This window comes from Peromyscus leucopus, chromosome 7, assembly GCF_004664715.2.
Source record: "Peromyscus leucopus breed LL Stock chromosome 7, UCI_PerLeu_2.1, whole genome shotgun sequence".
Taxonomy (NCBI): domain Eukaryota; kingdom Metazoa; phylum Chordata; class Mammalia; order Rodentia; family Cricetidae; genus Peromyscus; species Peromyscus leucopus.
In genome coordinates, this window is record NC_051069.1 from 5336178 (window position 1) to 5356419 (window position 20242).

At 45.6% G+C, this 20242-nt stretch overlaps 1 protein-coding gene across 1 annotated transcript in view; it reads left to right on the plus strand.

The window, feature by feature from the left end:
• Positions 1-20242, plus strand: part of Tln2 (talin 2) — a 427714-nt gene that overhangs the window by 289022 nt on the left and 118450 nt on the right. Inside the window, exons 20-26 of the mRNA XM_028864471.2 lie at positions 4561-4728; positions 6007-6301; positions 8735-8914; positions 10920-11047; positions 12632-12745; positions 14385-14498; positions 18409-18543. Of these exons, the coding sequence (XP_028720304.1) occupies positions 4561-4728; positions 6007-6301; positions 8735-8914; positions 10920-11047; positions 12632-12745; positions 14385-14498; positions 18409-18543 (1134 nt within the window). The remainder of the gene's footprint in view (positions 1-4560; positions 4729-6006; positions 6302-8734; positions 8915-10919; positions 11048-12631; positions 12746-14384; positions 14499-18408; positions 18544-20242) is intronic.

The following is a 20242-nucleotide window of genomic DNA, read 5'->3' on the forward strand; positions in this document are numbered from 1 at the left end:
AATCAGAAATCACAAAATTTCAAATGTATAAGAACTGACACTATACATATCACCAAATTCAGAAAAATAACATCTTTTAAAAAAAGATTTATGCATGTATGTACATGCTCTGTCTTCATGAACATCTGTACTCCAGAAAAGGGCATCACATCCAATTATAGACAATTGTGAACTACTATGTAGTTGCTGGGAATTGAACTCAGAACCTCTGGAAGAGCAGCCAGTGCTCTTAACCACTGATCCATCAGTCCAGCCTGGAAACAAAAAAAAAATCTTTTTATCAACCTGTTGATACCTTAAATACATCCTTCCCACAATGCAAGAGGATGCATTTTTGGCCACATTCCCTTTGACCTCCTCTTCATTGGTTACTGACATATTTTCTAGAAAGAGATTAAACAGCTTCCTCTCAGCTTTCCCTGGCATTCTGGCTTTTTACCTCATAGATGGTTATGTGCCACTTGTCTCAGTTAGGGTTACTATTGCTATGATGAAACACCATGACCAAAGCAACTTAGGGAGGAAAAGATTTATTCAGCTTATATTTTCACATTGTAGTCTTTCACTGAAGGAAGCTAGGACAGGAGCTGATGCAGAAGCCATGGAGGGATGATACTTACCGGATTGCTCAGCCTGCTTTCTTATAGAACCCAGGACCACCAGCCCAGGGATAGCACCACCCACCGTGGGCTGGGCCTCCCCCATCAATCACGAATTAAGAAAATACCTTACAGCTGGATCTTAGGGCAGCATTTTCTCAGTTGAGGTTCCCTCCCTTCAGATGACTCTAGCTTGTGTCAAGTTGACATAAAACTAGCCAGGATACTATTTTCTCTAGAATTACTGGGACAGGATGTGTCACATGGACTAACTAAATCATGATTATATGTGTGATGAGAAACTTACACTTTCATTCATAGTAGTGTCTGTGTCTCCTTCCTGTCCCTGTACTTGTGGTTCTGGGACCCCAGGACCCATTCATGTCCTGAGGTGCAGTTCAGCACACAGTAGAGGCTGGGTCCCGGTAATAGCTTCCTGAAAGTCATTTCTCAACTGAGATTTCCAGGAGCCACCTCACCATGTGCAGAATTCACTGCAGACCACATAATAAACCCCAATGATGCCTGCTTTTGTCCCCATCCTGATTCCCTTTCAGATCTCCATACTGTCTTTGTGCTGGGCTCACATTTTATATTGGTACAGGTAATTCTCCTAGGCAGATAACTCTTAGGAATTTGGTCGATATTAGATTCAGCTGCTAGCTTGCTAGGCTTCATTACCTTTAAGCACTCAATTTACTTTCCTCAAAAGTATTGCTTTCTGGGGATTGGGGATACAGTTTGGGTAATAATGTACTTGCCTTGAAAGCATGAGGACCCAAGTTAAATCCTCGGTTCTCACGTTTAAACCTGGGTGTACACAGTAGTATGGATTTGTAATGTCAGGACTAGGAAGACGGAGATGGAAGGATCCCCTGGGACTCACTGGCCTGCCAGCCTAGCCAAATTGGCAAGCCTATAGTCACCGAAAGACCCTATCTCAAAACAAAGAAACAAAAAACAAGGTAGATAGCTCCTGAGGAATGAATGGTACCTGAGCTTGTGCTCTGGTCTCCACATTCGTGTGCACACCCAAAAGCAATACTTTATCTGGTGTCGAGGGCGGTGAGGAGATGCTGTGGCTTCCCAGAAGGCATGCCGCTTGCCCCTGTGGTTTTCTGAAGCTTTGCATCCTCTCTCTTGCCTGGATGGGTTGTCCACCATGTTCAGATGCAGACTCTGCCTCCTGTTTGTTTCTCTTTGGCCTTGCTAGGGAGGCAGGTTCAGGGACAAGGTGGAATGCTCTGGAGAGTGGAGTCTTTAGGTGAGGACAAGTATGGTAACATGATCTCCCCAGCCTCTGCAGTCATGGGTCCACCTGACACTGGGTGTCCACTCTGTTTTTCTGTGTCTTGAGTCCCAGGGTGGAGCCTTTCTTGGGTTCTTGACGTATTGCATGTTCCCAGAGCTGACAAGAATTTATTTCACATAAGCTACACAATAGTGGACTGATTGAAAACTTTGACAAAAACCTGGTCAACTGCTCTAACTGCAGGATCCTGTTCTTTTCCTGTTTGTTTTGGAAAAAATTACTAGAAACAGAATTTCTTTAAATGACTCAAAACAAAGTCCTTTGTGACAATCCTGGTTGTGGGTGACCCAGTCTTGGTCCCAGTGTGAGCAGATGGATTCATAGTCCATGAAGTAATGTTCTGATTGGCTCAGAAAGATTTGCTTAAAAGTCTTGCTAGTAATTTGTGACATCCAAATTGCTTTTAACCTGAATTCAGAGACAAATGTCCAAGATCGATGGGGGGGGGGGGGGGGGACAGAGATGTATTGGGAACAATTTTGAGAGTTGTGCAGCAGACAAGTGCCCCTTGACTCCTGAAAGTGTCACTGGCCTTTTCTTGCACACCCAGACACTGTCACAGACTCATGAACAGCCACAGTAAATGGTTCCTTTAAGGCCACTTTATTTTTGTCTGTTTTAAAATCAACTTTTTTTTCCATTTTATTACATTTGTGTGTGTGCGTGCGTGCGTGCGTGCGTGCGTGCTTGCATGCTCGTGCACTTACCACTTTACCACTGCATACATGAGAAGGTCAGAGACGACTTAGGGAGTCTCCTTTAGTCATAGGGTTCCCAGAGACCCACCTCTGGTCATCAGGTGTAACAGCCAGTGTCTTTTCCCTAATGAGCCATCTCTCCGGCCCCAAAATCAGCTTCTTTAGGCTCTTTGCTGCTTTGTAGAGTTGCCTGGGTCGCATGTATTCGTCACCAGTGTAAACTGTACAGGCTGGATACCGTTTCCAATATAGTTTCTCATTGTAAAGACCCTATGGGTACCTTTGATGTTTAGAACCAAGCGTGCTTTCTTTTTTTTTTTTTTTTTAATTAACATTATCTGATGAATAACTAAAGACTTCTGACCACTCCTCTGGAGAAAAGCTTTGGCGTGCTTGCTCCAAGTAACAGTGGCTGGGAAAGCATTTCTAAATCACATAAGCTGCTTTCAGTATTTGCGACACTGAAGTAAATTAAATGTAAACGTGGTTCCTCTTCAGGTCGGACAGATGGGTGACAGACCTGGCAGTTGTTGTCAAGGGATCCTCCCTCCTGCAGGAGGATGCCCTTCATAAACAGCTCTAAGTTCTCAGCAGCGCTGGCATCCTTTGCTAGATAAGCTTGTTGTTGTTTTGAGATAGGGTTTCATGTGGTCTAAGCTGGCCTACCAGGTTAGCTCAAGACAACCTTGAACCTCGGGTCCCCTGCTCCACCTCCCAAATTCTGGGATTACAGGAAGGCACCACCATAGCTGGTTCATAGGCATGGCACCCAGGGCTTTGTCTCTGCTAGGCAAGTAGTATCCAACTGAGAGCATACCCCCACACACACACACACTCCCCATCATCTTGCCACTAGTTTATTTATGCAAGTTCTCTTCTACTTTGCATAATCCAATCCCTATGCAGAAGGTTCCAGACACTGAGAATAAGTTATATTCAGAGCAGTCTTTGGCTCTCCAACTGTAGGATTCGGTGCTATCAATTTGTCTGTGTGTGTTATACGTGGCTTTCTGGAGGCGGAGGAGCAGCTGACTTTTGGATCATAACAAGCTAGATGTCCAAAAGATAAATTTTCAACTTACTCTGGGGCATGACAACTTGGAGGTCATGATTTAATGCCTACCTACTGCAGGTGGTATTGGTGGTGTCTGAATATGTATTCAGTTTCTCCTGACGCCACACATCCATCACACGTACAAGAGTCAAGAATCAGTGGGAGAACATGAATGTGAATCAGCAGTTAAACCCTTCCTCTTTAAGCTGTTTTATTTTCGTGTTGAAATTTGTGTGTGGTATTTTGGGGGATCTATATATGTGCTCGTGTGTGTGTTGTGTGTGTGTGTGTGTGTGTGTGTGTGTGTGTGTCTGTCTGTCTGGTACACATGCACATATGTGTACACATGAGTGCCAGAGTTCAATGTCAAATGTCTCCCTCAGTCACTCTCCATCTTATTTTTTGAGACAGTCTGTCTCTGGGTAAGACGCTCACTGATTAGAGTAGGCTGGCTGACCAGCGAGCTCCAGGGATCTACCTGTCTCCGTCCTGACAGCACATTTCAAGCGTGTGCACTTTGCCTGTGGCTTTTTACGTGTGCACTGGGGATCCAGCCTCAGGTCCTGGTGCTTGCATTTTAATGACTGAGCCATTCCCCCAGCCCCTGACCTGTTTTATGTGGAAACCTGTGCTACTCATTATCTACAGGGACAGATTTGGTTATTGGATACAAGGTTGTTTGTTTGTTTGTTTGTTTGTTTGTTTGTTTTCTTTTTTCCTTAGTTTCTTTGGAGGATGAGCTGGCATTTCACAAAATAAAGGGGGAAAAAATTGAAGGGATGAAGGTAAAAACCAAGTGGAGTTTTAATAGAAAGTCTGGGTGCACTCCACGCAGTTTTAGTGTTTGAAGGGTGATTTTAAAAAAATGAATGAGTAGCTTTGGTCCCCTTTTCTTAGGATGTTTTAATGAGTCTGGCGAAAGCTGTTGCCAATGCGGCTGCCATGTTGGTGCTCAAGGCGAAGAATGTGGCCCAGGTGGCTGAAGACACCGTCCTACAGAACAGGGTGATCGCTGCAGCCACCCAGTGTGCTCTCTCCACCTCCCAGCTTGTGGCGTGTGCCAAGGTAAGCCAGCTGGCATGCCATCCCTTTCTACAGCACCATGCACTCTGACCTGCCACCCATCATTAAGTAGCCTTCGGTCTGGAGCTTGCTTCAGATGGCTTCTTTGGAGGGACATGATAGAATTTTTGTTTGTTTGAGTTCTTTGGGCGGGGGGGAGTGTTTGGGTTTTTATGGGAGTGGTTGGAGGTTGAGACAAGATTCTCACTATGTAGCATGGTTCTCTTGGAACTCTCTGTGGAGACCAGGCTGGCCTTGAACTAACAGAGATCTGTCTCTGCTTCTGCTTCCCAAGTGTGGGAATCAAAGTTGTGCACCACCACACCCAGCCAGCCATGCTAGGAGTTTAGTATAAGCTGTCTGATTCTGTTTTTATTGTTGCCTCACCTGTTGTTAGATGCACATTGCTGTGTCTCCCTTTGGGCCTCTCAATGCATCTTATTTCCAGTGCATCAAAGAGGCTTTGCAATGGGTACCACAGGGGTTCATACTGAACCCACACTTCTTGGGGAGGCCTAGTCGTCCCTGCTGTGAATGGCTCCAGGGTGCGTTCATTGTGCCAGAATCATGTGATTGGGTTTGCCCAGCAATCTTGCACACTGAGCACCATTTGCCTTCATCTACTGATGAGGAGCCTGAGATGACTCGGTGTGAGTGAGGGGCTTTCAGTCATGGAAACAAGCAGCAGAACTGGGGTTATGACTCAGACCTGCCTGACTCCAGGTGTCCTTCCATTCCATCATGCATGTCTGCTTCTCTGAGGATGGGCTTCTGCTTCTGGACTTTCCATCTCCTGCCGTGTAGATCTGTGATTGAAAGGGTGGCGTTTCCCACCTGGGACAGGATTTGGAGCATTCAAAGGCATTCTTAGTGAGGCTCCTGCTGGCCCTGGAGTCCACAGATAACTGACAGACTTTCCCTAGTCTTTGAGGAAACACAGGCGGAGTTTTAGATGGCCTCTGAAAAATACACGCAATTCTTTTAGGTAGTCAGTTGCCTTATCTCAGCCTAGAAAATTCACTAAGAGGAAAAGCATATAATTGGTAAATATCAGGACTTTGTCCTTATTTAAGTGCTGGGTAATGAGGACTGCCGCACGTGACTAATTAGCAGGATTTCTCAAATCACAAAGGAAGTGTCATAGTGTGGGGGTTACCCCATTGGATGAGTTGAGTCCCTTGTATGGATGCTAAGTGAGGGTCAGAGGGACCTGCAGGAGATGCTGGGCATTCCGGGACACCAGGAACATCCACTGCAGCAAACCTTCCTGTATCTTCCCAGGTCGTGAGTCCCACCATCAGCTCTCCTGTGTGTCAGGAGCAACTGATAGAGGCTGGGAAGCTGGTGGACCGCTCTGTGGAAAACTGTGTCCGTGCCTGCCAGGCAGCCACTGGCGACAGTGAGCTTCTGAAGCAGGTCAGCGCGGCGGCCAGCGTGGTCAGCCAGGCCCTGCACGACCTCCTGCAGCACGTGCGGCAGTTTGCCAGCCGCGGCGAGCCCATCGGCCGTTACGACCAGGCCACCGACACCATCATGTGCGTCACCGAGAGCATCTTCAGTTCCATGGGTGATGCTGGTGAGGCACTGGTTTGGGAAGAGGAGGGGACTGGATAGGTGTGGGGTTTCCTCGTGGTGACAGTCCCTCTGGAGGAACTGGCAAGAACAATAGTTCATCTTCCTTAGTCCAAAATTGCGCGCAGCAGCACAAAGATCCAGGAGTTCCGACAACCTCTTCCAGAGCCGCAGCATTTTAAAAACCTTATCAGCATTTTTGTTGTTGAGTTTACAGTATTAATAAGTCCTTTTATCCCATATGCAGGATATAGTTGGTCAAGTCAAAGCAGCCACCCAAGGAATCAGGAACATGTATCGATCCACTAGAAGTCGTCCTTGTGTCCTGTCCCTGCCCCACCCCTACCCCTACCCCCAAGGCCACTTTAGAGAACCAGGAGGGACTGTAGATAGCTGTTGGGTCTGAAGGAAGGGTCTAGACCATGCTCCTTGGTAGCATTTCCTGGTGAGGTGTAAGGTGGAGCATGTTAATATACTATAATCATGCTGTAAATTAAATTACACATGCCGTATACCTTTTCAGCCTGTTGAAAAGTCACCTGCTCTGAATTCACCAGGTCACTGTGCCCTCTTGATCCCCAGAACTGACCGCTTGATTTTTGAACTGATACATGGTAAAATGGCTGCTATAGTAAACAAGTTAGCGTACCCATCACCTCACAGTTCCTAGAACATCTCTACCTTTAAAGGATGTGTATAGAGAGACAGATGGAGGCCCTTCACAGCTTATATAAATATAATTATGTTATGCATACTATGAATTTTTCCATATATACCTATACGTTCGTATTTGTTTTTTAATGACAGGATAGCATTCCACTTTGGAGACGTCATCATACACTTAACCAGTTATCTTTTTTTTCTCAGTGCTAGGGATCAAACCCAGGGAGGGCTCTGGCTGCATGCTGGGCAAGCACTCCACCACTGAGCTTAGCCTCCGGCCCTCTGAGTGCGTGTCTGTTAATAGACATGTAGTTTCCAAGTTTGTTTTGCTCTTATAAAAATGTTCCTACATAGAGCCTTCTTAAAAATGTGTCTTCCCTGGCTTTCAGTTCTATATGTGGCCGTAGTGCCTGTCTGTGGAATTGCCCAGCTAACAGATTCATGGATTTTTGAAATTTAAACTTCTTAATGAAATTTCTTCTAAAAAGGATTTGCAATCTTACCAACTGTCTGTAACAGGTCCTCTGCCTCTTGCTTTGCCAGTGTCCGACCATGCTCTATAACGAGTTCCGAGAGGTGGTCCTTTTGTTTGGCTAGCATTTACAGACAGACTCTCCTCTGTAGTCAGGACCACTAGCCTTGAACATGTGATACTCTGTGCTGGCCTGCGATGGCCTGGGATTCCAAGTGTGTACCACTGGCCCGGCAAGTGTTTGGTAGTTGTTGAGAAAATTATCTTGTACCCTTTTACATGCTTCTTAAGATACTAAGTAACCGGGAATGCCGAGTACATTGGATTTTCTGCTGATGCTCTTCTCATTTGGGGCTTGTTATTTTATGGAAACCTTTTATTTTAGAATAGTTCTAGCTTTACTCTTTTTTTTTTTATGTTGCAGAGGTAGCAGAGCCCCATCTTTCCACTTCCTCCCGTGTCTAGCATCTTCTCTAACTCGTGACACGTTTGTCAAAGCATCTGTGGGCATGTCCCTGTTCACCACCCACAGTGCTCGGGTTTCATCCGTTTTCCCACTTGAGTCTTATTTTTTTCCCCTTGTCCCACAATGCCATCGAGGTCATCATGCTGATTTTAGCATGTCTGTATGTATAAAAGCTTGTCTCCCCTCAGACAAGTTGTGGAGAGGAACCAGTCCTTTCTCTGGGGTGGTTTCACTTTTAATGTTGCATCTTAAAAGACCTCCCACTTCCGAAAGAAAGTTGGAATAGACTTTCATAAAGTCTCAGGCACAGCCAGGACAAACAGTAATAAAAAGCTCCAAACTGGGAACCGGACAATGATGGCAGACACCTGTAATCCCAGCATTTGGAAGGCAGAAGCAGACGGATCTCTGTGAGTTCTAGGCCAGCCTGGTCTACAGAGTGAGTTCCAGGACAACTAGAGCTACAACACAAAGAAATCATGTCTTTAAAAAAAAAACCAAAAACTCCAAGCCAGGAACTGGGGTGTAGCAGTTTGGTAAAATGTCTGGCTATCCTGCAAGAAAACCTTGGGTTCAGCCTCCAGCACCTCATAAACCAGGCACGGTGATGCTTGCCTGTAATCCCAGCACTAAGGCACTAAGGAGGTAGAGGCAAGAGGATTAGGTGATCCTTGGCTGTATAGTGAGTTAGAGGCTGAACATGAAACCCTGTTTCAAACAAATAACAATTTTAAAAAAACAAACAAACAAACAAAAAAAAACCCTTCCTGACCGCTGAGATCATTCTCAGACAGAACAGTAAATAAACAGCCCATACCTGCTGTCCTGTCCTCCAGGTGAGATGGTGCGCCAAGCCCGGGTGCTGGCCCAGGCCACGTCCGATCTTGTCAATGCCATGAGGTCAGATGCAGAGGCTGAGATCGACATGGAGAATTCCAAGAAGCTCCTCGCAGCTGCAAAGCTCTTGGCTGACTCCACAGCCCGCATGGTGGAAGCTGCAAAGGTAAAGGCATTTGGTCTTTCGGCTTGAAATGCAAACACTGTTGAGTGTTAGGCTTTGAAGCCCACCTTCAAAGGTGAAGGATGGAGTGTGGTTTTCTTCTTGTTGCATGCTTGAGTGGTTCTGTAACAGTTAACGCACTTTGGATAGCAGAGGAGTTGTTGGACATGAGAAAGAGGTGCTGACTAGGCCCAGACGGCAAAGCACAGCCACCGCTGCCGGCAGCGTGAATTTTCTCATTGCTGCGACAAAAGAGCCTGTCGAGAGTAATGACGAGGGGAGGAGGGGGTTATTTTGGCTCACAGTTTGAGGACACAGCCCTTCATGGTGGCAGAAGCAGTTGCTGCCTGGTCACATCGCATCCTGGTCATGGAGCAGGTAAATGCTGGTGCTCAGCTGCCTTTCCATTTTTAGTCTGGGACCCCAGCCCCATGGAATGGGGCTGCCCACACTCAGGGTGAGTCTTCCCACCTCAATGAACTCAGTCCGAAAACTCCTTCACCCACGTGCCCAAAGGGTTGTTTCCATGGTGATCCTAAATCTCATCAAGTAGACCATCAAATTTCGGCATCGTATTTTGTCTCAAAGGCAATAGAAGAGTATCCTCCCCCTGTATTAACTTCAGCCTTTCATGACTTCAGAATTGTACATATCTAACTAAAACTGACAAGATTCTGAGGACAGGCTCAGCCAAAGTACCATGGTACAAGGGCTGTAGACCTACACAAAGGATGCTGGTGACAGCTACGTGGGTACCTACCACGCTCTTCTGCCAGCCTGAGTACAGTTGGGTACCAGCTGTTTTTCTCAGTTCTCCCAGACTACTCTCTGAAGACATGATTTCTTTGTGTGGCCTTTAGGGAGCTTTCCTTGGGGGTCTTTTTGTAGGACATACATACCCCTATGGCCTCCCCGCCCCCTCTCATCATGCTCCATCCAAGCCCTTGTTTTTCCAATGGAATCTTCACTTTCCATGTTTACTTTTGCCTTGAAATGTTCCAGCAGTGATGTGAAGACATGAACCATCAAGATCTGTCATACCAGTTAGGATCAAGTCTTCCTTGAGAAAGACTTTTACTTACACATTGTTCTCATATCTGATGGGGAGAGATTTATCAGAGCCTACTTCTTCAGATCAAAAATTGAAATTGACTCATAATAGCGTACACCGCTGTCCATCACTTTGAACATTCACTCTGTGCTGTTTTACCGTGTGGAGTTAGTTGTTCTCAGCCACAGCTCGCACTCTGAGCTCCAGAACTGAAGAGGTCACTCCCAGCTATACCCTGAAGCGGCTCACTGTTATCCATCCTATGTCTGTCTGTCCCTCCCTCCATCCTTCTCTGATAAAGACCATTCTATTTTCTCCTACAGTGAGATGGACTCTTTTTTTTGTTCGTATTGACCTTTCAGTGTTTGACATAGTAGTAATTCAAATCAGCAAAAAGGGAGTGTTTTCGGTTTTGTTTTGTGTTGTTGTTGTTGAGTAAATGATACCCACACAACTGTTCTTCCTCCTTGGAAGAAGATTTCCAGAGCCTTTATCTTACAAGATTTGTAAAACTAAACTCCAAAATAAAAGAAAATATATTTCTTTTTACTTAAATTTTAGCTGATACATAAATATAAAACATATATACTAATGTGGTATTATTATTTGATAACAATTATATAAAATATACAGGATTATTTTTTGATAATGCCATGTCTTTGAAGCCTTGAGGTTTTGAAATTGTAACTAAAAGAGACTTACAGTGTTACTTCTTACAATTGGATTGTAGAGCCATGAGGTTTGATCTTTAGTATAAAGATGGTGTTTATAGAGAATGTAACATCCAGGAGGCTGTGGGTTCTGTCCCAGCAACACAGTCTGGTGGTACACAGCTATATATCCTAGCTTACAGCTTTCTATTCCAAATACTATGCGTTCTTAGTTAGAAGTGAAATTAAAGGCATGCTAATTTAGCAACTGTAGCCTCCTGCCCCTGGGGTACTTGAAATGTCTGTTTCCACCTTTGCAGGGGGCTGCAGCCAACCCGAGAATGAAGACCAGCAACAAAGGCTGAGAGAAGCTGCCGAAGGTCTCCGAGTAGCCACCAACGCTGCTGCACAGAATGCTATTAAGAAAAAAATTGTCAACCGGCTGGAGGTCAGGAAAGGGGCTGGCTTTTAGGGTGCCATATGTGATTGTAAAGAGTTACCTGGAAAAAAAAAATCAAATCACCAAAATGATGCCTATATAAAGAATGCCAAGTCCAAGTGAGCAGTGTCAGATCGTTTGGGTACTTTAAAAGAATTGACACAATTTGAAAAATTGCTTTAGTTCATAGCTGCCAAAGGCTCAGGTTCAGAGTTCAACATTCAGAAATAGAATGCAGTCTTTTCACAAGAAGATTGGGGTTCTTTTTTCCCAGCATTAAAGGATACATTCAGCAGACCAGTCATGCAAAGTTCCTATTCTGTTGGAAGCAGGGACTTTTCCTAGGCTTCCTGTTGAGAACTTTAGACTGGTGCTAGGGAACAGGGTGAGACTGAGAAGGAGGGAGACCAAACTGTTTTGTCATTTCTTTTCAGAATATTCATTCCAATTAAAGAGTTGGAAATAATAGGCAAAAACGACCTAAGAAAAACATGTCTTTACGTGGATGTTTATAGGAGACGCTCAATCTAAAATGGGGAGGGACGGAGGCCAAGTCACCTGGCTGTCTAATGAAGAGCCCCTCCATAGGCAGTCTGCTGGGCTCTGGAAGACAACTAGCCTCCTCATTGGAAGGAGACGAAAGCTAGAACTGGTTTAATTCCCTCAGGGGGGTGTGTCAGTGTGAGCTGAGGTCTGGGCGCTGTGAGAGGAGGGACATGGACACCTCCATTGACGTCAAGAGCAGCCTGTGCTTCATGGGGAGATTTTCTTTCCCTGGAGCATCAAGACTTGGTGCTGCTTGCCAATGTCATTCTGGCATTGCAGTTGTCTCTCATCTTTTGTATTTTAAATTTCCACTTCTTCTTTGGTAACTTTGTACATGAATGTAGTTAGATCATATACACGTTGCACTCTCCAGATCCAACTCCTGGACCATTTCTCTCTATCCCCTTCCTAATGTCATGCCACTGGAAGCTGCCCAGCACCTCCGCTTCCTCCTCCTCCTTCCTCTAATAATAATAACTCACCCAGTCCAAATCATGCTGCTTGTATGTGCGTGGGCATAGGCTCCATCCAGGGGGCATAGGCAGCACATGATGAGCTACACACAGAAGAAAGCTGACTCTTCTTTTCCCATTGGCCATCAGCTGCCAATAGCTCCGTGGCTAGGTGTGGGGTTTCACGTGCCTCTTGCTCCATGCTGAGGAGTTGACTGACTGGCTTCATCATTTGCAAGGCGTGGGGAACATCAGGGTGGAAACATTGAAGGGCCAGAGGTTGGGGAGGCTTGCTGTGAAATAATGTCTTCTGGATGTGCCAGGGCTGTTGTGCTCATGAATTTACAGACACCTGCGGTGGCCAGTGTAAGACTTGCAAAAGATCAAGCCAGTCTTTCACAAAAAGCAGAGGAGGTGAGCTTTTCCTGCCTTCCGGCCTTTACCACTTCATCCGGGAGTGCAGACCCAGGGCAGGCAGTGAAGAACAAGAAGGTTGAGATCATCGGTGGCCTTGAAGACATAGTGAGTGCTCCATGTAGAGCATATGACTTTGCAAGAGCGATCTTGAACTGATCTGTGTCACTGTCCTCTGCAGGTTGCAGCCAAGCAGGCTGCAGCTGCTGCCACGCAGACCATCGCAGCCTCCCAGAATGCAGCTGTCTCCAACAAGAACCCCTCAGCCCAGCAGCAACTGGTCCAGAGCTGCAAGGTAAGCTCTCCGTGCGCCAAGGGCCAGGTCTGCAGCATATTACTGATAGCATTAGATCTCCACATGCCCTGGTAATTCACTTAAGGCAGGTCTTCCAGGCTCCTAATCCGGTTTGCAGTGGCTCCATGCTCCAGGTGTACACACGTCTGGTTTTTGTCCATTAAGTGGATTGCCTATGTTTGGAAGGAGTGTCTTTTTTCCAGCGTTATCTTTCCTTTATCCACATCATTTTTAAGAGACTGAATTAAATAAAGAGAATCGATGAGGCCATTTCAGAGCTTTGAAATAGAAATTGAAATGAGTCCTTGGCTTTCCAGAGTCTCTTCCCCTCTGGGAGGCTGGTCAAATCCAGTCTCTATGCACTGCAGTGGGTTGGCTTCCTGCTTTCTCCTCATGGGTGTGTGTGTGTGGGGGGGGTCTGCTTTGTCCGATCGCCTTCTGTGGCCTCACGTTCTGGTGCTTTCTGTGCCCGCTGCTTGTTTGTCTCTGTTTTTCTGGGATGGGGCATTGGTGTTGTGTTGAGGCCAGCTCACCACAGACACTCTCTCTTTCCACCAAGAGGGTTGGCTCTCCCAGGACACCTTTGATGGGTACCACACATATCCTCTTGCAAAGCCATTGTCCACCCGTGACGGGGCATCCTGCTGGAGTCTCCTGAGAGTGTTGGCAGTGGAGGCAGAGGCAGGCATGTCTGACTGTGCCAGTGTTCTCACAGTTAACCCTTTCTGACTTTTCCTCCAAATCTCTAAAAAAGTAAGCCATCTGGAGGGAAATGCCACTTCTTCAGCTGTGGCCATGCTTCTGAGGGAACTCAGTTCTACTTCTGAAATGGCCGCCCTGCTGGGGAAGAATTGCCTGGAGCTCACTATTCCTGATTCTGATTTTTCCGAGGTCCCCTCTTAGAGTTGACTGTGTTATAGGGGGAAGAGAGAGCATCTTTAGTGCACGAGGGTCTGAGGTCCTTTGTGCTTAGGATCTGTGGAAGGAGAAGAGCTTGCTGAGGGTGAGGCCTCTGCTCAACCAGGAGAGTTCTTTCTTGCACCATGCAGCTGCCAGCAGGGTAGGAAAGTGGCCTTCTCCTTCCAATGGGGCCACAAGCCGCTCACGTCTGGGAACCTGTTGCAGAGTCAGCCTTCTCTCCCTCTTTGCTAAAAGAACTGAAGCTATTAGATCTCCAAGCATCCCTGCCAGGAAATAAGAGGGATGCCAAACAACAGACTTAGTTGAGAGGGAAAATGGACCATGTTTCTGGAATCAGCACTGGAAAGGACCTGGGCACTTGTCCATGGGGGTATTTTTAAGTATTTTTACGCTCTGGCTGGCCGGTGGAGTATGGACCCTAGGCCAAAATGCACTGGGCACCTTCACCCATACCTTTTCCAGTGGGGGTCCTAAGACCTCTGAAGCCTGCTCCATCAGGGATAATTAGGAAGAGCACAAGCAGATGATCTGGACGGTTCCTAAGACACCCCTGGAGGTGATTGTCAGACGGTAGTTCTGCTTTGCCAAGTATGGCCCCGCTCTCCCCTGTTTCTGGCTTTCTCATTTGAGAAATACTATGTACTGGCTGGAACAGAAAAACAGGAGAGATGCCCACATGTACACTGGTGCTCAGTCCCCGTTTTCTTGCTTCTTGCAGGCAGTGGCCGATCACATCCCTCAGCTCGTGCAGGGGGTGAGAGGGAGCCAAGCTCAAGCAGAAGACCTCAGTGCTCAGCTGGCCCTCATCATCTCCAGCCAGAACTTCCTGCAGGTAACAGACGCCAGCAGCGTGGTGACTTGCAGGACCCCAGCGGGCAGTCTGCCTTTTTTTGTCCTTGGGAAGGGGACAGACCTGTGCAGACCCCAGAGCCTTGGCTAAGTTTTTGTCTGAGTAGCTGCAAGGCCTCTTTACATTTCAGGGGAGGGAGATGTCCCTGGCCAAGGAAATGCTAGCGCTCAAGGCACGTGCCAGGGGTTTGGTTTTCAAGTGCCGCCCACACCTCTCCTATACAGAGATAAAACACAGACGTTTTAGTCTACTTTCTTGAGTTTTTATTACACACAGAGAGATGCACCAACAGGTTTGTGGGGAGGATGTATAATCTTTTCTTTAGTGTTAAAGATACCTTTGTTAATTCGTTGAGAATTTCATACAGTGCAATTTGGTCATATTCACTGAACTCCTCACCTTGGCTCCTTCCAGATCACCCTCAACTCTCTGCCCCCAACTTAGGGTCCTCATATTTTAAAACTGAATAACCCATTGACTTTAGTTTGTGTTGTGCATATACTTCTGGAGTGTGGTGACTCTGCCAGGAGCCACACCCTTAAAGAAAACTGACTCAGTTGAGCATGGGAGCTCATGAACCCCTTCCCACTGCACACTAGAAAGTTGCCTGGCTTGATATTGTGCAGGTCGTGTGCAGACAACCACAGCTGCTATGAGTTCCTGAGTATTACAGCCCTGTCATGTCCAAAAGACACCTCCCTTACTACTGGCTCTCACGATCCTTCTTTTTCTTTTTTTCATTGAGAATATTCTTTCATACGATATGTTCTAATTGTGATATACAATCTTTTGAATTACATTCACTGTATTGATGCCCTTTGGGGGCTGAACCTAGCATGAGAAGCAATTGCTCCGGCCCTGGGCTTCAGCCCCAGCCCTCCTCTGTAATGTGGGCGTTTGTGATTCAGAAAGTCTTCCAGGTGGCTGTACTCTGCCTTTAGCCATCACCCCTTCATCGGACATGCTGGTTTTTTATTTGGGGGCCATCACAAAGCCCCCTGTAATGTAATCCTCGTCTTTATCCACAACTTGAGTTGTTTACTTGGGTGAATTCCTAGAAAGAGATTTGCAAGCAACTTACTTTTCCTTTGTCACACTGAGACTTAGAATTTAGAAGGGTCTTTCTCTTTACCTTAGTAATCCTGGAGCCAGCTGTGTGTTTAGTCTACACCTAGGTGGACCATAGAGAGTTAGGATTGGACTGTGTGCGGGTGCTTCTCGGTCCAGGCTGACTGAACCTCTCCCTCATGTTCTCTCTCTGGCACCTCTCCCTCCTTCTCACTCCCATCTTTTTTCTTTTCTCTTCTCCTGTTCTTTTATTTTGGTTGGTTTGGTTTTTCAAGACAGGGTTTCTCTGTGCAGCCCTGACTGTCCTGGAACTCAATCTGCAGACCAGGCTGGCCTCGAACTCAGAGATCCGCCTGCCTCTGCCTCCAAGTGCTGGGATTAAAGGCGCCACCCTGCCCAGCTCTCTCCTGTTCTTTTAACTGCTATTGTAGATACTTAGATCTTTATAAGAAACAGGAAAGCTTCAAAATAAAAGGCAACAGAATCAACTAATCAAAAATATGTGTGTTTAAGCCAGGCATGGTAGCACACCCCTTTAATCCCAGCATTCTGGAAGCAGAGACAAGTGGAATCTCTGAGCTCAAGGCCAACCTGGTCTACAAAGCAATTTCTAGGACAGCCAAAGCTACACAGAGAAACCTTGCCTCAAAAAAACAAATAGAAAAAAGTGTGTGTTTTTATATATTTATACATATATAAAATGTGATATAGATATATATATATATATTTCATCACTGAGCTAATCCCCCCCACAAGCCTGAACATACATTTTCAAACTTTCCTCATGAATATTGTAGAGTTGCCTTTCCAGAAGGATGAACAAGTCTAAATTTATGCCTCACAGTATATGGAGCATACTTTTTAATACATCTTTTATAAGATGGAGTTAAGAGCTTAAAAAAGCATATTAGCTTATTTGTTCTTTAAATTTTATTTGATTTCATTTCCTATCCTTTGTTTTCAAATGTTAGGCATTTTTCATACACTTCAGTATTACATATTTAAGAGCTGGTAACATGAAATTATTCAAGCTTTTTAATGCTTACGTTAGGGTCTCCTACTGATTCTCATTAATTCTTTAAATGCTAAAAGTAGTACTTTTATCCTTAATATTTATGATCTGGCACTTAAATCATTACAGTTTTTCTGAGACACACTTATAGCATACATTTTTAAAGCTCTGAAAGCCTGTGTGCTTTTGAGCCAGAAAAGCTACTTGTAAAATTTCCACACTGAGAAGTATTGAGATTTAGCTATTTCCTTACCATTTTTTTCTACATTGGTAAGGAAATGGACACATGCCCAATAATTGGAGACTGGGAACCATTGACAGGACTCATAGAACTCTGTATACCTGGGATCCAGGTAGAACTGGATATCGTAAAACAACACAGACAGCTACTTCTATTCTTAAAGATGCATCTACGTGTGCATAGGCATTCGTGTGTGGTGAGTGTGTTTTGTTTGTGAACAAGCGAGATATTATCTACCTGTATTTTTCTGGTCTAATAGGTAAAAGTCAGGGTAAAGGACCATTCTGAGAAACACAGAGAAATGTTTTCATTAAAGAGCTATCTTTATTTTAAATGAGATACTTTAAATGAGAATTTCAGGTCACTTTCATCAATCTGCCTATCTTGTCCCCTTATGATACTCTGTACTGCCCTGGAGTGTCTGGTTTACCATGGTAATTGTTTTTTAAGATGTATTCAATTTTATGTTACCTGTTTATGTTTTGCCTATACGTGTGTGTACCGTGTGTGTGTGTATGTGTGTGTGTGTGTGTGTGTGTGTGTGTGTGTGTGTGTGTAAAGACCACAAAGGCCAGAAGAAGGCATCAGATTCCCAAGAACTGGCATCACAGACAGCTTTGTGAGCTGCCATGTGGGTGCTGGGAACTGTCCATGCTCTTAACCACTAAGCCACCTCTGTAGACCTAGGAACTACTTGATATTGATATTTAATGTATCCCTCTGTATTAGTTATTCTTTGTGGCTGTGACAACTAATAGCATGACCAAAGGCAAGTTAAGGAAGAAAGGGTTTATTTTGTCTTCGGTTCCAGAGGGATGGAGTCCATTAATAGTGAGAGGACGTGGCATGACAGCGACAGAATCCTGGCTCATCACATCTCATCTACACACAGTTAGAAAGAGAACAGGAAGTAGGGTGGTACTATGAACCTTCAAAGCCTTGCCCTGTGTGTTGGCTCGTTTTATATCAACTTGTTGTAAAGCTATAGTCATCTGAAAGGTGGGAACGTCAATTGAGAAAATGCCTCCAGAAGATTGGACTGCAAGCAGACAAGCCTGTAGAACACTTTCTTAATTAATGATTGCTGGGAAAGGGCCCAGCCCATTGTAGTTATGTGGTCCTAGATTCTATAAGAAAGCAGGCTGAGCAAACCATGGGAAGCAAGTCAGTAAGCAGTACCCCTCCATGGCCTCTACATCAATCAGTTCCTGCCTCCAGGTTCCTGCCCTGTTTGAGTTCCTGTCCTGACTTCCTTCAATGATGATCAGTGTGATGTGGAAGCATAAGACAAATAAACCCTTTCCTTCCCAAGTTGCTTTGGGTCATGGTGTTTTGTCACAACAATGATAACCCTTAGACACCCAGTGACACACTTCCCCTGGCAAGGCTCCATCTTGTAAAGATTCCCCAAGTGTTCAGACACCTGAGCCTGTGGGAGATATTTTTCATACAAACAACCACACCCTATTTTAGGGCAAAATTTGTCCTAGTCACTGTGGAGACAGAGCTGTTGGATCTCTCAGCATCTTGTTGCCCAGGAGATATCTTACTTTCTCTTCATCTCTCCACAGCCTGGAAGCAAGATGGTGTCCTCTGCCAAGGCAGCAGTCCCCACTGTGAGTGACCAGGCCGCGGCCATGCAGCTGAGTCAGTGTGCGAAGAACCTGGCGACCAGCCTGGCCGAGCTGCGCACCGCCTCGCAGAAGGCAAGTGGGGCCTCGTCCCAGTGGTTAGCTCTGCAGGCAGCTTTTCATCTCTTTGTGATGTTGTGCTAGGAAGGCCATCCAGGCCCTAGCACTGCTGGGCCAGTTTCTCAACAGAGCTGTCTCTCTCATTTAAAGACCACTAAAGATAGCACTAACATTTAACATAAGCTCCCAGGCTTGATCGTCACCTTCCGTTTACAAATGGCTTCAGGTTATATACTTCCTCCATCTTTTCTCATTTCCTGAGACAAGTGACGGTCTGTTTTCAGTCTTAGAGTACACTGCCAATCTTAAGTGTCTTGGTACCAGATAAATTGGCCTGCAATTTATCTATGCTAAATAGCTTTTCGTTACTATGACAAATGCCAAAGAGAATCAGCATAATGGGAACAAAGGTTTAGTCAAGCATGCTGACACATGCCTGTAAACCCAGCACTTGGTAGATGGAGACAGAAGTTTCCAGAAGTTCTAGGTCATCTTTAGCTTATTGGCTATACAGGCCATCCAGGGCTATGTAAGACCCTGTCTTAAAAAAAAAAAAAAATGGAAGAGTGAGGGTGGTGAGGAAGGAAAGAACTGAGAGAGAGTGAAGGAGAAGGAGGAAGAGGGGACATCATCGTGGATTTCTGTTCGCTCTCAGTCGGCCCTCTTGCCTGTAGCTGGTAGCAATACTGTGTGCCTTGGTGAAAATACAGGCAGGTGGAATTCGCTCACTTCATGGCAGCCAGCATGCAAAAGATACAAGATGGAGTCAGGGTCCCAGTCACACTCCCAGTAACCTACCTTTTTTCCCCTAGGCCCATCCTCCTAAAGGTCCCAACACCTCCCAGGAGTAGCATGGGCTGGGACTAATCCTTGATCACATGAGAGAGACACCAGCATTTCAGATCCAAGCTAAAGCAATAATTGATTATATCCACATCTTCCATGTATCATCTTGAGAACTTAGAAACAAGCTATGGAGGTAGAAAATCTATTTGAGAGTGGGGCTGTCATCTCACCTGTGATTTTCTTCCCTAAAACGTTTTCATACCTTACATGGACATGTTTGCCTTAACAGAGTCTCAGTAGAACAGACTTGGAGACGAAATAAATCTCTGTCTCTGAAACTCAGTTATCAAAGGAGCTCGTTATGACTCTGATGTAGTTATTAGCATGAAGTTCTGGCTTGAATTCATTTGTTTCCTTGTAGCAGTCCCTTTATAGAAACTAGCAGCCTCATAAAGTGGTGAGAGAAGAAAATAGAAGCCAACTTGAATGCCTGACATGAGCAGAGATTCTCCATTGCCAAAGTGAAGTGCGCAGGCCTGGAGCCTTCCACACTATACCAGCCTGCTGTGTGTGGTGGGGTGCTTATTAGAATACAGGCACCCAGCAAGCCTCTGGCAGAGCCCATCCACACCACAAGCCATGCAGCCCACACAGCTGCAGGCTCCGTTTGCTCAGTGAATCTTGGCGTATGCCAGCATCAAACAGCGACCCTGGAACAGTGAGCCCCAAAGTGATACTTAAGCAAGACTGTTTGCTGGTCCAGGAGGACGCCGCAAGAGCTTTTAATTTATTCTTTTCAATGCATCAGAAGGCATGAAGTCTCTGAAATCAGACAGTGTGAATTTGAATTGGGCCCCTGTCATTGACACATTTGTTAGACTCTCTGAGCTTCTGTACCTAATAACATGGACACATAAAAGTCAGCCAC